The following is a 17,413-nucleotide window of genomic DNA, read 5'->3' on the forward strand; positions in this document are numbered from 1 at the left end:
TCAGCTTTATTTTTTATACACTACCCTCACCATCTGATTTATTATACATTTTACTTACCTTCTCTCCCTGCTCCCACACAGAATGTAAGTTCCACAAAAGGAAAGTGTTTTTAAAAATTTGTGTATTTTTTTTCCCGAGTGATTTGACAGTGCCTGGCATGTAAGTGTTCAGGTCTGATATCCTAATAAAAGTATAACGTATATAATGTAAGTTGTGAAAATTGGAGATGTTGTTGGTTTTATTTAGTTACTTGTGGTGAATTCTCTCAGGATATATTGCTATATAGAGTAGAAGTGAAATTCACTGCAATATAGAAATTCTAAACCCAGTAACTTTAAAGAGACATCATTCTCAATTCTCATTTTGTCCTAGTAGGTGATTGCTGATAGCTTTAGAGTGACTATTCTGTTATCATTTGTCTTCTCTCCTTGCTTCTGTACAGAATCTGACCCCAGCCACTGATTCACTCATTTCTCTAAAAGCATACTATAATGTCAGCCTTGGCTCATACCATTTTTCTTACCAGAAAAGTTACCCTCCTTCCCCACATTTTTGAATTCTGTGTCCATCCTCAGTGCTGCTTTGGAGTTCCCCCACTCTCTTGACTATTGCAGAACATTTTCTTTTCCTTTAAATGTCATGGAAGCACTCATTTGACGCTTTACTGGGATGTTTTTCTAAACTACATTGTGAAGTTTTCAGTATCTACTGTCTTTACCATGTAAAGGGTACAAAGTGATACCATCTTAGATAAATTTCTTGAAGCTTTCTAAGATGGAAAGGAAAAACTTCTTTATCCTCTTTGAGAATTAAGAAAGGGGACTATAAAACTATTTAATAACTATTTAGTTGATAACTAACAATAAATGTGACCAGAGCAATGTAATGATAAAAGAGACGCTGTCCAACATTGAAAGAGAATCTTTGTTGACTAGTAGTCTGGTCTTGTAGCATTTTTTTTTTTTTTTAAGTATTGCTAATTATCTCAAGTTGTATTGCATTCTCATGATTTTATAAATCAGTAAGTGGTAATAGCTCTGTACTAATCCAAGATCAAGAGGCAGGCTAGGTGACCTATTCCTAGTGAATCTGTCTTCTTTTACTGTGTAAATATTATTATATAGTAAAAGGAAATACTTCATTTATATTAAGTGGCCTGCATAATTACGTGTGTGTACATGTATCTTGTGTCATTTCTCAGGGCCAGAGCATTTAAAATTGAAAGAACTCTTTAATTCATCTTCCTTGTTTTCATAGATGAGGAAACTGAAAATCAAAAAGTTTAATTTTTCCAGTGACTGCTTGGTGACAGATCCAGCTTCCCACCAAGTGTTAGGCTCCCTTTCCCCACTACTCACAGCCGCATTGTTTATTTCTCTGAACATTGGGTGAATGATGCAAAGAACCACTTCACTTTTTATTTTTCATAATGAGAGGCAGAACTCTAGAAGACATTATAGCAAAATGGTATGTATCCTTGTGAATTGGCTTAAATATTTTTGATTCTTTTAGGCATGATACTGTTTTGAAATTTGTTATAAACTTAGGGTTTGCAAAGGATTATATTAATTTTTAGGGAAAAATCAGGAAAATCTCCAAATTTTAAATATCAGTAACCCAGAGTTTTATAATTGTGAAAGTATTGGAAGAAGAACCCCCAGACTGTCAAGCTGATACTACATTTTCAGTGATATCTGAGATCCATTCTGTTACTGATGTTCCAGGTCCAGTATTTATACAACATTCTCTCTGAGCTTATATGTACCTAATCTTTTACTTATTTCATAGCAGTATTCAGTCGTTCTTAATTTTTGTATTCCTGAAAAGCATTCATTTGTGTAATGAATTAAGAATCTCCTTTCTTCAAACGACTTTGGACACCCACATATTGGCTGTAGTCATTGATCCTGTGTCTGCATACTGCACTTCTGGCTAGACTGCTCCTGGGATGTTAGCAAAATTGAAGATTGTACATATGATACTGTAACATCTCTTCTCTCTCCACCTGAAGATACCAACAAAAAAGAGCAAAAGTTTTCAGAGTCCAGAAAGAATGCACCAACTTCAAGTGTTAGTTTAGTCTAGTTGAGAGACTGCTATTTCAGTACCTTGATGGTAAAATAGTGTCTGATTCAGTTCAGTCAGTGAGTTTCTAATCCGAAACAAATTGTTATTACTTAAACAATTCTCACCTACACTTTGAGAAGAGCACGTTGAGAATTTTCTGATGAAAGACAGTATTTGTGCTGTTGCTTGAGATGTTGATACCTACTTAAGCTAAGAGTTATAAACATTAAGAAGGCTGTCCCCATATCTGAAAAAGATTGGTAGTCTTTCTGGATGAAAGAAATGAAAATAAAACAGTGGCAGTTTAGATGAGAGAATCCTACCTGTTGAAAATATTACACTTTTGTTTTTGTTTTTTAAGAATATTACCTAGTTGGGGAGGGAAGAAGGATGAAAGTCCCATTCTTATTTTGAATGTGTCCTTGTAGCTATAATCATTGATGTTAACTAGTGGTTTTGTTTATTATATTTTCTTTTCTGCAACAAAAAGTTATAAAGATGTTCTATACCTCAAATGTCAGAAAAAAATTAAGTAGTCCTGATGTTGTATAGTGGGGGGAAAAAGATACATGATCCGTACCTTAGATTGCTTTTATTCTAATGGGGAATTGAAACTATATAGGTGACAGCACCGGTTTAAAAAAAAATGTGGCCTGGAATAAAGTTTTTTAAAAATGGTTGGTGTATACTCTGTCTACAAAGGAGGTATGATGATAAAGTTATATTTATCTTTATTCGCATTAAAATGATGACATGGGGGAGAAGACGGAGAAAAGTTTATGGATTTCTGCCCATACTTAGCTTGACTCAGTTCAGTCTTGTCCTCAAATGGATTCACTTGCATGTTATTGCGATTAGGTGGTTTTCACATGCTATTTTCTTGCTGACCAAAAGTATGGACAACATTTAGGGTACAAAAACCATTTTGTTGTTGATGTTGCCTTGTTGTTAATGTCTTTCTTAAATTTTTTAGTTTAAAAGAGCACAGACTGTAAGTATATAACTCAGTTATCACAAGTGATCATAAAGTTACTTGATAATTTTTAAGAATAGTATTTCTGGGGGCGCCTGGGTGGCGCAGTCGGTTAAGCGTCCGACTTCAGCCAGGTCACGATCTCGCGGTCCGTGAGTTCGAGCCCCGCGTCAGGCTCTGGGCTGGGCTGATGGCTCAGAGCCTGGAGCCTGTTTCCGATTCTGTGTCTCCCTCTCTCTCTGCCCCTCCCCCGTTCATGCTCTGTCTCTCTCTGTCCCAAAAATAAATAAACGTTGAAAAAAAAATTTTTAAAAAAAAAAAGAATAGTATTTCTGCTGTTTAGAAATATGGGGTAAGCAATTGAGGCAAGATTTAATAAAAATAGTAAATTCATATAAAAATATCTGAGATTAAAAATTTTTTTTCAACAGGTATCTCAAAATCATGATTGAAATATGGTTTTTTGGTTCATAGTTTTCAAAATGTTGTTCATGACTTCTGGAATTAAAATCTTTTAAATTGTACAAGTAATTCTGAAGTGATGCTGATGGGAAGAAAACAAAATACTAAACTATGTAAAAAGTACAAGGTGAAAGTCGTCATCCTATCCAGTTCCACCACATCTTCCTCTGTCCAGAGCTGCCGCTTACAGTTTATTTTTTTTTTTTTTAATTTTTTTTTCAACGTTTATTTATTTTTGGGACAGAGAGAGACAGAGCATGAACAGGGGAGGGGCAGAGAGAGAGGGAGACACAGAATCGGAAACAGGCTCCAGGCTCCGAGCCATCAGCCCAGAGCCTGACACGGGGCTCGAACTCACGGACCGCGAGATCGTGACCTGGCTGAAGTCGGACACTTAACCGACTGCGCCACCCAGGTGCCCCGCCGCCGCTTACAGTTTAGTATGTAACTTCCCATACTTGTTCGATGCCTACATATGCCGTGTTTTACAACAGTGTGACTTGTTTTTTTACATAAGTGGAATTCTCCTTTACGGTGTGTTCTGTGACTTGCGCTTCCACTCAGCCTTGGAAAGCTTTATCTGTCGTTATAGTACAGACTCCTTTTTCATTGTTGTAATTTCTTTAATGGTCCTTCTGATAATGGATACTTGTTTCCAGTTTTTCAGTGTTACAAAAAACACTACAGTGAATATTCTTGAGCATGTATTTTTGTGAACTAGTCAATAATGAAGGAGTTTCTTGTTGACTAGTAGTTTCTCTGTATTCTAGATGTTACTGTGTCAATTATATATGCAGATGTTTTCTCCCTATGCACTTGTCTTAGTGTCTTTTGTCATATGAATGTTTTAAATAACTATGCAGTTAAGTCTGTTGATCTTTTCATTTGTAATCTCCTTTGTGGATTCTATATTCTATATTATTATACTCATTTCCACAGAGATATTTTTACTTCCTTTTTTTTAACTGTCACTTGTAAGACTTTTTCTAGAACTCTGAATGATGGCAAAATGTATTCATATATTATACATTACGATGGCATGTAATAATCACGTAAGGATCAGTCACAGTTCTGATGATCTATCAATTTCAGAGTTATAAAATAAATATAATAAATTCTGGAAAAGCATTGGGGCTTTTGTGTTATTTATGGAATCACAGTAGGTAGTCATTATTTTTAGTAAATTCATTTTTGACAGGTAATATGCCAGGCACTAAATGATAACAGTGGTACACAAGTAAGAAGTAATCTCTTTGATTGTGAATCCTCTAGACACAGTTATTACCAGAAATTTATTTCTGTTGTCAGAAATCTTTCCTCAGCATGTAGCTGCTGCTAGGGATTGTTCTCTGCTTACCTATGCTGCCAGTCAGTGCCAGATTACCCAGCAAATATACCAGCAAAGTAGGGTCCCAAAGTAAAAAAGAGCAGCCTTCATTAACTTACTCAATTTTGTTTCCTGTATGTGTACATGTGTAGTGTGGCACACTATACATAGGGTGAGGAGTCAGAATACTAATACTTGCAGTGTCTGCGGCCTCTAATTTGGCTCTGTGGATGTTTATCCCACCTTTCTATCTCGATACCCCACAAGTTGGGCTGATTTTGTCCCAACATTTCCTGTGGAAGTAGCATATAATTTTCTGCTTCTTCCCTATAATAGGAGGGAATACCCTTATAGGAGGTACCATGAAGCCGATACATCTCATAGACCCTGTCATCAGCTCACTTCTACTCTCTACCTTCTTTCCATACCTAATTAGTACAGTTTGAAAAAATTACAGTTTTACTGGTACGCTCCTCCCCTTGTTCATAGAGGAGATTCATGGAAGGGAGGAATCCCTTCTTCTTTCTAGATGGAATACTGTCCCGTTAGGAAGAAGTGACAAGTGAAAAGACAGGTGGTTGTTTTTTTTCCTTTTTGAAGGAACTAAAACTTATACAGCTCAGCAGATTTGGATGAGTTTGACAGTATTTCAGCTAGGTTACTATTTTTTTTGAACTAGATTTGAGTGCATTTGCTAATGTAACCAGTACATATACCTATTCATAACCTGAAATTTGCCTTTAAAGTCACAAAAGCACAAAGCACTGTAGTGCTTGTAACACTCTTCCATGTTATTGTAGGTAACTAAATGACCATGGAATCTGGAGCAGAGAACCAGCAGAGTGGAGATGCGGCTGTAACAGAAGCTGAAAACCAACAAATGACAGTTCAAGCCCAGCCACAGATTGCCACATTAGCCCAGGTATAAAATACATGGAGAGATTCCAAGTTATGTCTCTTCTAAGAGGAGTATGTTTCAGACAGGAAGATTTAGTTCTTATTATAGAGATAAGCATAGAACGAGCAGAGGTTCTTAGGGTATCAAAGTTCCTGTTTACTTAGTATTATTAGCCTAATTTTAGAAATGATATAATTAATTTAGTAACATAACAGAAAACCGTATTTTTAAACACTAGTTATCTGTTTGTAGTGACCTGATTCAGAATAATGACATTTTAATAATGGGTAGATTGTCTCTCTTAAACCAAGGAAGAAAACCTGGTAATGTTAACTATTTCGTTTTGTTTTTTTGTTTTTTGTTTTTTTTTCATATCACACAGATTTATTCTGAGGCATGAGAATATAGATAATCTGAGAGGCTAAGTTTTCCATGTGCTTAAACTAAAAAATAGGATAAACAAACTGACACACAAGTAAATTTCAAGGATGATAATGGTTTTTGTTTCCTGTATCCTTTAAATATAATTCATGATTCTTTAACTTTGTCTTTGTCCTAAACATTCTATCTCTAAAGTCATATTCTCTCATCCTTATTTTTTGTTCTGGTGTATTTTTCCTCAAATATTTTAAATAATATTAACCATTATTTGCATATAAGTGAGAAAGGTAGTTAATATAAGACATAAACCTGCTAGATAAAAGAGTGTGATACTGTCTCTTTCTGATAAAGGCTCCCAGGAGAATATAATCCTAGCAGAGGCTCTGGGATGTTGAACTTCAGCGTCCTGAAGAACTGAAAAGCCTTCCTAGGGGAGTCCCTGGGTTTGAATGGGTCTTGGAGAATAGGAGGCTAACCACAGACTAAGGGGGGGCTACTACACTAAGCCAAAGTGTGGGCCAAATACTGGAGCTCCAGCAGGACAGAGTCACAAGGAGTGGGCTGCTGTCTGTTTTCTCCTGATTACTAGGGCCCACCTCCACCCCTCAGGAGTTAAGGCAAAGCAGAATATATCTGGGGGTGAAGTAAATACTTGGATGAGGCAGGTGCAGAAACATAGGGGGAAAATCCAGGGCTTCGTCAAAACGTGGTCAAGGCAAACATGCAGAGGTGAGAGTCTGGATTTATCCAACCATTTGGCCTGGTAAAAAGAAGGTACAGTGCCAGCAGGGATCTTGGTGATGAAAACCTTCCACTTATCTGTCTCTTGGGTGGCACTATTGTGTCTGATCTGGTTGTCCTCTGAGTCTGCTATATAATGCATTCTTGGAAATTCCTTTCCCCTTACTGTCTTTCTCTTAATCGAGTTTGTGTTCTTGACATAGTAAAGCACGTTTTCCAGTGGTTTCTTAAGCAAGTTTGGGTAAAGAAGTCTTGGTAAAGAAATCCTTTTTCTTTCAAAGGTTGAAGGCATTGATCCACAATCACCAAGCAGTGTTGCTGTTTGAAAGGACTGAACCACTTTTTTTCTCTCTCTGGTATCTCTTCACAGTGCTTCACCATTTCATTATTAGGACCTTGGCTTAAATAGTTTTCATCCATTGTGCTATATATATATATATATATATATATATATATATATATATATATTCAATGTTCCCTTTTATAGTGGAACTCATGTCTTCGATTCTGAGCAGTGTAAATTATTTGGTTGAAGATTTTTTTTCTCTAGGATCCTTGTGATCTAGATGCTACACTATAGGATCGTTTCTCTAACTCTCTTTCCATCCTCTTTCTCTTTGTCTTTTTGCTTTGTTTTCTGGAGATTTCTTCAGCTTCGTGTTCCAACCCATTTGTTGAATTTTTTATTTCTGCTGTCATGTTTCCAACAGTTCCTTTTGTTCTCTGAATAGTCCTTTTATGTTTGTTGTTGTTTTTGTCCTTTTGTGTTTTAATAGCATCCTGTTTATGTTTCACAAAGGAAATATTTTCGTTCATTTCTGAGAATATTAATTAGGTTTTAAGTTTTCTTCTCCCCATATAGATTTTTCTCTGTATAGATTTTTGCCCTTCAATTTGTTTTGGTCTCTCCATCTTTAATGTTAGAAGAAGCTTTCCTCAGATGTTTTATAATTTGTGCTTGTCTGCTCAGGTTTAAAGTAGGGGACAGCAAAACTGTACCAGAAGTTCTGGATATGTTTGGGGCCTGATGCCTATAAGTTGTGAGCTTTCAGTGTAGGGTGATTATGGCCTTCCCAATGTCAGTATCTTTCAAGTCTTTATTCAAGCCCCTTGTGGTTGGTTAAGTTCCTCGGGGAAAGCTTTACTAATCTCTTGCTTACAGGGTAAAGGCCTGGGAGCTAAGTGAGAGAAGAAGACTGAAAGCTAGTTACCCCACCTTCAGCAGTGTCTGGTGTAATTTCCCCTATCCGGAAATTAAATCTCCATTTTTCTGTCAGCATGGGGTAGATTAATTATTCTTCCACAGGGAGTTATGGAGAGGGGATCCAATTGCTTCTCAAAGAGCCTTCAACCAGCCTTCCTTATTTTCAGCTCTCCCTTTCCTCCACCTTCCAGGGTGACTTACTTAGATCCTGAACCTCTGAAGGATTTTGTGGTGCAAATCTGGCTTTCCCTGCATCTACCTCATGAGTTGGCCTTTTTTAGTACCATTCATCCATCTTCCCAGCCTCCAAAACTCTTCCTGTTGCCTCCTTTCTCATTCTTTGCTCATGTGGTTATGCCTGTAAAAAGAGTCAGTTTTATGAAGTTTAATTGGAGATTAGGAAGGAGCAAAATTACATGCATATGTTTGATTTGTCATCCTCATCAGGCAGTCCTCTAGGATTGACCTAGAACAGAATGACATGATGTTTGAGCTTTAGGAAAGCTAGTTTTCTTTCTCTTCCCATTTGTATAGTTTTTGGTTTTTTTATTCTTAATTACAGAGTTTTTTTCATTTGCTCATCCATGTCCTTAACACATACGTTTCACATTTTTGTCATAGTTTCCTTTCATAAGTCTAATACCCAGTATTTTTTATTGTCATATTTAATATCAGAATATAATAAAAAATTGTCAAATCCATGATTATAGTGGTCAAGGAACAGAAAAAATTTCAGCCCAACTAGTAAAGGAAGAAAATCAATCTAAAACAATAATGAGAGGCCTCATTTTACTTTGAGAATTTAACAGAGATTTTTTAAAGTGGAAAGGAAAAAAAATAATCTTGGTTTTGACTATGAGAATGTAAATTTTTATGGATTTAACTAAAGAAGTAAAAGGATGATCATTGAATCTTTTTGTAATAGGCAAATTTGAAAACCTGTATATCTAATAATGAATTTATTAAACAAAGTGTGTGATTTTATTGTGCAGCCATTATAACCACTAAAGAAAATTATTACTGGTATGGAAAGATATTTATAATGGATTCAAAAAATAAAATAGATTCCATGATAGTATGTTATAAAAACAGCTATATATCTACAGCAAAAAATATTAACAGCGATTAGCTGTGGATGGTAGGAACAGAAGTGATTTTTATCTTACTTTGTCTATCTGTACTGTTTGTAAACTTGTGATGAGAGGAGCGAGTATATAGAATGATCAGGGTAGAATAGGGATTATTCATTGAGTTAGCTTGCTACGTTTATTCTATAAAATAGAGAAGATATAATAATTGCTTCAAATATCAGAAGAGCTTTTGTATGGAACTAAGAGGAGATATTCTAAGTAACTTAAGCTGTGATTCTCAAACTTAAGTGCAGGGGAAAGTGTCCTTGGGTCCACTGAGATTCTGACTGTGTAAAGAGGCATCCTGTGTAATGCTAATGGAGGCAGTCCATGGACCACATTTTGAGGACCACGTAAAACTAGATAAGATTTATGTCAGTCAGAGAGAAAATGATTAATGAGGAGGGACTTCCTAACTGTCCAAACATGGGTGCTTAATGGTTTTAATCTCTACTTTCTTGGATATCAGATCAATTCCACCATCCCCCTTTGCCCCGCCCCCAACCACCCCAATCACCCCAAAGCTTACTTCTTGTGTTCTCTGTTTGAGTTGATGGCATAGTTTACCAATTTTTACCGAAACATGAATTATGTGGGTCATCCTTGATTTCCTCTCTCACCTCCTTCAACCAATCATTCATAAAGCCCTTTCTAGTCTGCCTCCTGAATTTTCATTAAATCACTTCTCTCATTCCCCCTCCCTACCACTAGTGCTTTACTTCTGGCTTTATCATCTCACCTTAACTACTGTATAATCTTTCTCAATCCCCTCACCTCCACTTTTTTCTTTCTCTGAAATGAACATCTTTCATACTGCCACTGAAGTGATCTATCTAAAATGCAAACCTCACCATGATACTCCAGAGTTCAAAAATTCTTCAGTGTCTTTCCCAGTCTCAGGAAAAAATGCACGTTCTTTAAGGTGACACATAGGTGGCTTTTCATGACTAGCTCATCTAGCCCCAACCTTCCTTTGTTAACGGTGTTCTCTCTTCCCGGTTCCGACGTTCATAAAGTAACACACTTAGGTGGTCAGTCTAGTAGTACTGACTGCTTTCCATCCCTCTCTCCCTGAAAGTCTGTCCCTGTCCCAGGGAGTCATAATATACCTAATGTATATTCTTTGTTTCAAATTCACATCCTTGCCTCCCCTCCTCTTAGGTGCCAGTGGGTAGCTCTCCTCAGTGTGTTCATTTTTCTTTTGGCAAGCCTTATTATTTCACTGGATTATACTTATTTATGTTCTTTTCCTGATGCCTTCACACATGTAGCCCCAGTTATTTTCTTCATGTTTGTAGTTTCAGTTCTGACACCACCCTTGGCACCTGGGTCCCCAATAACTGTTTAGTGAATGAACAAAAAATAATGAATCCCTGAATGTATTCAAACATAGGAACAGTAAATACCATCTAATAGACACATATGACATAAGAACCCTTTGAACCTGGATATTGACTCATTAAAATTGCCTTTGTGCCTCAGGAGAAAATTAGTATCTCTTATATTCCCTCAATTCTGCTTTTATTCCTTCAAGAGGAAAATAAATCCTTAAAATACCAAGTATCATACCAGTTTGATTTGGGGAAGTGGGAACTTTGAGTTTATAATACGTATTCATACTTTCTCACTAATGAAAGGCATGCTTGTAGTTAGAGAAAACTATGCTGTATATTTTAAGATGTATATTTGTTCTAGACTTAGAGAAGTTTTGCCTAAGTTTGAGAGCAGGTATATTTGAGAATATGGCTTATTTAACACACAATATTCTGAAGACTTCTATATTTCTTCAAAGCTAGCATATCTCTTGACCTTGGGTAAGTTACTTAATCTCTTGAGCACTTGATGTTTTTGTCTCTAAAATGGAGATAATCCTTATTACCCAGTCTTGATTTCTTCGAAGAGCAAAAGGAGAAACTGGACATGAAAGCAGGTAGGAAAATGTAAAATGTAAAGCACCATACAATTAAAGTGTATTTAGTATTCAGAGGAAGTCTGTGTTACAAATTTTGATACTGCATTAAAATAGTTTTTTGGTTTTTTGTCATTTGGAAGGATTTGAAAGGGAGGGGGCATTTATGGTCCTTTTTTTTTTTTTTTTAAGAATATTAAATTTAATCATTAGTTTCTTTCACACCAGTGAAATACTTATCTAGCAAAAAGGTCATCTTTTTCCTGCTAAAAAATTGGTGCATATTGAGCATGACTACCTCGAAGGAGGTTATCTGTGATGGTAATTTTTTTCCATGTTCAACACCATAGGTATCTATGCCAGCAGCTCATGCAACATCATCTGCTCCCACCGTAACTTTAGTACAGCTGCCCAATGGGCAGACAGTTCAAGTCCATGGCGTTATTCAGGCGGCCCAGCCATCAGTTATTCAGTCTCCACAAGTCCAGACAGTTCAGGTATGTGTATAAAAAGTTCTGCATCTACTTTCGTAACTGTCGTTTATAGCCATATCTCTCTCCTTTCAGTAGTTATGAAAATAGATACATATCTAGTTCAGAGTTTATTTCATTTTACAGTAAGGAATATGCTGCGTCTGTATAGTCACCTTACGTATAGGAACATATATATATATACACAAGAACAGACCTAATTAAAAGACTTTTTCTTAAGATATGGAGGAAAAAGAATTGATTGGGGAAATCATTAACTACGTGGGATAAAGTGGAAATGTTTGGGAAAGACTAACCTGATATACCTTAGTTCAGGAAAATTAAGATACAAAAATAATAACTTAGTAATTATTTTCTAAACGTGCCATTGGAAAAAACCCTTGTCAAAATTAATAACCTTACCTAAGCTATTACCTGAATTTTGAGATCATTTAAAGCATTGTAAAACCAGCTATGTCTAGGCATGTAAGTTGGAGTATATAACTTTGAAATAATTACATATTCAGAAAGATCACCTTAAGGGTCAGGGATTACACTATGCACGTTACCTAATTCTTTGGAGACCTTGTTCCTTTGGATTGAATCCATGGGGAATAAAGGCACCTAGAGCTCCGCAGGTGACTGCTGAACTGGAACCTAGAGCAGTATACATCTTTGCAGTGAGCTTATTGAAAGAAAAAAAAAAAAAAGACTTGAACGTTCATTCAAGTAGGCCATAACCCCAGCCTCCCATTTCATATTTTTTGCTTCACAGTCTTCCTGTAAGGACTTAAAAAGACTTTTCTCCGGAACTCAGGTGAGTCCTAGGTCCTAGATTTGGAGAGAACTATTTTTAGAAAGGAAGGTGAGAAATTATTCTTTATGTCTTTTTCCTTCTATAAACATGCAGTTTAAGGTTTGCATAAAGATTTTAGAGATCTTCTAGGTCTAGGCCAAACTTGTTAACCTGCGCAGCCCTTAGTGTGTTGCTTAATTTCCCTGTGTATCCTTTCTTCTCTCCTCCAAATGGTAGTCCAGCATTACTTTGAGAAAGGAAGCTGTGTCTCCTGAGTTAAACAGTTTATAAATAGGGGTCATTGCTAAACTGTTCTTCCTGTAGTGAACCAGAATATAGCTTTCTAAAACTTCTATTTAGTGGTCCCAGTCCCATCCTCAGAAACTAGTTAAGCAAATTTAATTCCTTTTCTGTTGGACCACTCCCTCTCCCTTATCTCCCACACCCTTCCTACTTTACAAAAATGCCCAGACTAAACAAATGTCTGTTTTCCTTCAGCCATTTATTATATGGTATATCTCTGATTGCTCCTGACCATCCTTGCTATCTTCCTGTGGAGGAGAGCTGTTGTGTTTTCCTTGAGTATGGTAGCCAGACTGATTGATATTTGTAGAGGGAGAAGTGCCTCCTCTGCTCTGGAAGCGTTCTGTTAATGTCCTCAAAGGACATACTAGATCCAGTCAGCCATATTATAGTATTGAGTCATTTAGCCACTGTTCCCTACGTCTACTTCATTCTGTTCTGGTGCTTTTGGTTTGCTTGGACACTTATGTGGGGGGAAAAAATGTTTTCATGTGAAAACATCAAAGTAGGGGCGCCTGGGTGGCTCAGTCGGTTAAGCATCTGACTCTTAATTTCGGCTCAGGTCATGATCTCACAGTTGGTAAGATTGAGCCCCGCATCAGGCTCACGCTGACAGTGCAGAGCCTGTTTAGGATGATCTCACTCCCTCTCTCTGCCCCTTCCCCCACTCTCACGTGCTCTCTCACTCTCTCTCTCTCAAAATAAATAAATAAACTTAAAAAAAAATCAAGGTATATGAATTTCCATAATGAAAGACACTGGGGACCGAACTTGTTAACAAGATGGAGACAGTGTTGTCCCAGTGACAATCGAAGTATTTGGTATTTCTGTGGAATCGCACTACTACAGCAGTCTCCTATCTTTTGTCTCAGTTTTTATTTCATTGAATGCTACCTTACTATTTTCTATACTTTGCCATTACTAATTCCCCACTCATGTTTTCTTCTTGATAACAGTAGAAAGAACCTGACCTGCTAGTCAGAAGACAGAGATTCATCACTTTCTCTTTTTCACTTGTAATAAGAGTTTGGTGTGTTATAAAGAATACACCAAAATTACCAAATTTGTTAAAATTATAATTTTTGGTCATAATATGTGATATTTAATTATTGATTATATTTTTTAATTTTAATCTTTGTGACAGTAATAATTTGGATCTGAGAGTTGTATGGCTGTTAACTTTATAGAAATACTTATTCATCTTTTCAAGAGCACATTTTTCCGTTGAGGTGGGCTATGCTTATAATTGAAAGCCTGAATTCTATGAATAGAGAGACACAAACTTTTTTTTTTTACTTCTTTAAATTTTTTATTTTATTTTTTTTCTTTAAAGGAAAATAACCAGGGAGAATATATTAGACTTTAATGACCATTTTAGCTGGTTAGCTGTGATTAGTATATTAGTAATTAGGAAGTAGTGTACATCAGAAGAGATGTTCAAACAAGGAGAGAAATGGTCCCTCAAACTTCTAGATGGGAAAATACGAGTAGTGTAGAACAGCCTTTTCAAAATCTACAAGACACATTTCTCTTGATGTGAGAGTTAGATATTAGCATCTCTTTATATTTTTTAGTCTAAAAATATTAGAAGTTATGCTGTACTCCTGTTTCATTTATGACTTGACATTAGTGCCCTACCTTTATCCTTACATATATTATCATGTCTCACAGGTTATGTCAGAATCCCCCCAAAATAATGGGATTTATGCAAATGGATAGAAGTTAACAGTGGCATCTTCACTTTTCCTTTGTTAATTTTGAATGCATTTTTAATACAGTGCAGCTTAAACATGTCAGGATTTATGGATTATGTTACCTTAAATTATTCATTCCTTCACTGAATTTTTATTGATCACATGCTATGTGCCAGTCACTGTTCTAGGTGCTATGAAAGACAGCAGTGAACAAATAATACTTCTCTATTCTCATGAAGATCACATTTGAGCGAAGAGAGACAATGAGAAAATAAAATATGTCAGGTGAGGATAAGTGCTGGGAAGATGATTGAAGCAGGGGAAAGGGATAGATAATGTGGAGGGAAGGGTGTTCTCTTTTATGTAGGGTGGTCAGGGAACACAGTGAACAGAAACCAGAAGCCAGTGCAGAATGCTAACCCATGCAAATAGTAAAAGCAAGTCTGAAGGCTTAGGAGTAAGAATATGTTTTACATATCAAGGAATAGTAAAAAGATGTGCTCCAATAGAGCAAGAGGGAGAGTGGTTAGATGAAACGTGATAAAATCTTCACGATACTTTATAATATGATGGGAACAATAATAACCTTTTGTGCAACACAGGGATTCAGTGGCTCTCATGCAGCAAAGTACTTAAGAGTTATCTAACATAAGGATGAGTTGCTGGTTTGTTTTTTATGAGACAAATGTTCCAGAGTTTCTGATCTTTCCGGTGATGGTAAGCAAGGATTTGCAAGGGATATATTACCTAATATATTTTTGAAAAAAAGAAATCCCTTTCAACTATCCTGGGATAAAGTGACGTTTTTGAAAGAAAGTCGTGCCGTGGAGAGACCATTTGGAAAGAAGTTTGGAAATGTATTCATAGTTTTTTTATTTTTTTAAACTGCAAACAATATAAATTTGTCACCTAAAAACTCACATCTATATACTTTTAGACCCTGTAAATAGAATTCTCTAAACTATTCAGGTGTCTTCTAGAGTTTCAGTAGTTGTTGCACTTATTTGTTAAAATAAATATAACATTGTAACACCTATTATTAGCATACAATAACTGAGAGCCAGGGAGATGAAAATATACTAGGTAAATCTCATCAAAAGTTTGTATAATTGATAGATGAAAATGAAAACTGATTTAGTATTTAGTAAGCCCAGCCAAAAATGCACTTACTTTTTCATGAGTTCTCTTTTTCAACAATGGCAAATGTTAAATCATGTTTTAAAAAGCCCAAGCTTAGAATCAGATGTTTGAGTCACTGTTATGAAATATTAAATGATTTCTTAAGCATATTCAATTACATTTAATAATAATTTAATTTAATAATTATTTGAAAAAGCATCTGATTTGGTTTTGGCACTGTATGTTTCATTTTAAAATTTCAAATAACTTCAAAATAGGAAGATTTTCCCCTCTTACTAATAGGAGGTGCAGGTTTTTAATAAACTAAAGAAAGTTGAGGAATACAGATCTAAAACTTTACATCTACACATGGTGGTTTGACTTTTTGAAAATGTCTCAACTTCTAAGTGGCCAAGGTTAAAGACCTATATAAGGATCTGAGGAAAGGGCTAATAAGAGAGGTGATAAGAGGTAAGGGCCAGAGGAAGGGTCTCTATCATTGGAATGTGGTAGTGGTAGTTTGGAATATAATTTTTCATATGGTTATTTTTAATAACCTATTAAATATGTATTAAACTATAATTAATAGTTTTTACTTATAAAAAGGAGTTTTGACATGATTTTTATTAGTCTCAGAAATGTGGATCCAATGTGTGTTTGGGATTTTTGTTTTTGTTTTTGTTTGTTTCGGTAGATAGTCCGTAGGAATTGACTTCATAGCTCTTAAGTTCTCCCTGGATAGTATTCCCAAAGACGAAATGTTAACACTTGTTGTTATTATTTTTATTGAGTAATTCTGAACTCCCTTTACATTAAAATGGTTATAATCACTACATAGTAATAAGTTAATTTCCTTTTGACTCAATTGACAAAATCTTACATATCAGAGGAAGGGAGGCTTTTTTCCTGCTAAGAGCAATAGAACCACTGAGTTTGGGGGGGGGGGTTAGGATTAAAGGTCACATGTTAAAAAGCAGCATTAATTTATTTCATTTCACAACTTCCCTTATGGGTGGTTTATACAGTATGTTTTAAAACTGTTGTTTTAATGACTTTCAACTTCGAAGAGTATGCCTAAGTCACTATCTGTCCTTACAAGAAGGTTGTAAAGATGAGGGTCATGCAAAGGAGGCAGAAAGAACAGAGGAACTGAGGTTCTGAGAAGTATTAATGAAGGTAAACACTTGTGATAGTACTGTCCACTTTGAGTTGAGTCTTGTTATTCCTGGAAATCCTGACACTCTGCTAAGGCCTTTTCATAGCTCCTCATCTGCTGTGTATCTGAGAAAGTCTGTGCAGAGACTATGCTGAGCGGGCTAGTTACAGCAGCTACAGATTAGTGGGAGTGTTGTCTGTGCTGTAACTGTAGCATTATTACTCTGCAGAGAATCACAGACTAAATTCAGCCTCTGACACAGCTTTTTATCTGTCATTTCTGGATTCGTTAAGTGTTGCCTGTTAATGTGTAGGTCTTTAAAGTTCTTACATTTGAAAGTGTTTGGATGGGGCACATTACTTTATTGTAGATAAATTTTGTGAAAAATTACTACATTTACCTAATTTCATTTGAGAGTGAGTGCCTATTACAAAGTGCCCTGTCAAGATGAGCCCCCACTCTCCAAAACCCATAGGCCCAGACCACATACAGAGTACCTGTGGGATTTGTCAGGTTCCTCTGAATATGTTTTTTCTTGTCGCAATTGCCCTAAATTTTGACATGGAGCTGAGCCACACAGACTCTTTTGCCTTCATTGAACCGAATTCTCACTCTGATAGCATCATGCACACCTAGTTCAGGAAGGAGCAGGAGGCCCCTGCTGATGAGAAGGGAAGCTGAATGAAGCAGACTAGAGAAGCTCGGCTATATCATCTTGACAGACAGGCTTACCTACTAGGCGAGTGAACTGTAGTCTGAGAATGGTCTAAAAACACCTCTGG

General features: G+C 36.2%; 1 protein-coding gene across 5 annotated transcripts in view; it reads left to right on the forward strand.

The window, feature by feature from the left end:
* The window catches only part of CREB1 (cAMP responsive element binding protein 1), a 60,973-nt gene that overhangs the window by 12,088 nt on the left and 31,472 nt on the right, over positions 1–17,413 (forward strand). For 4 of the 5 annotated variants that reach the window (XR_003971121.1, XR_003971122.1, XM_030326976.1 and 1 more), the window contains exons 2-4: positions 5,631–5,752; positions 11,444–11,590; positions 12,339–12,380. Coding sequence is in view for 3 of the 5 variants with exons in the window: in XM_030326976.1 (XP_030182836.1) it covers positions 5,639–5,752; positions 11,444–11,590; positions 12,339–12,380 (303 nt within the window). In the remaining 2 variants the exon portion in view is untranslated. The remainder of the gene's footprint in view (positions 1–5,630; positions 5,753–11,443; positions 11,591–12,338; positions 12,381–17,413) is intronic. The other variant, XM_030326977.2, reaches the window with a different exon arrangement.

This window comes from Lynx canadensis, chromosome C1 (assembly GCF_007474595.2).
Source record: "Lynx canadensis isolate LIC74 chromosome C1, mLynCan4.pri.v2, whole genome shotgun sequence".
NCBI classification, from domain to species: domain Eukaryota; kingdom Metazoa; phylum Chordata; class Mammalia; order Carnivora; family Felidae; genus Lynx; species Lynx canadensis.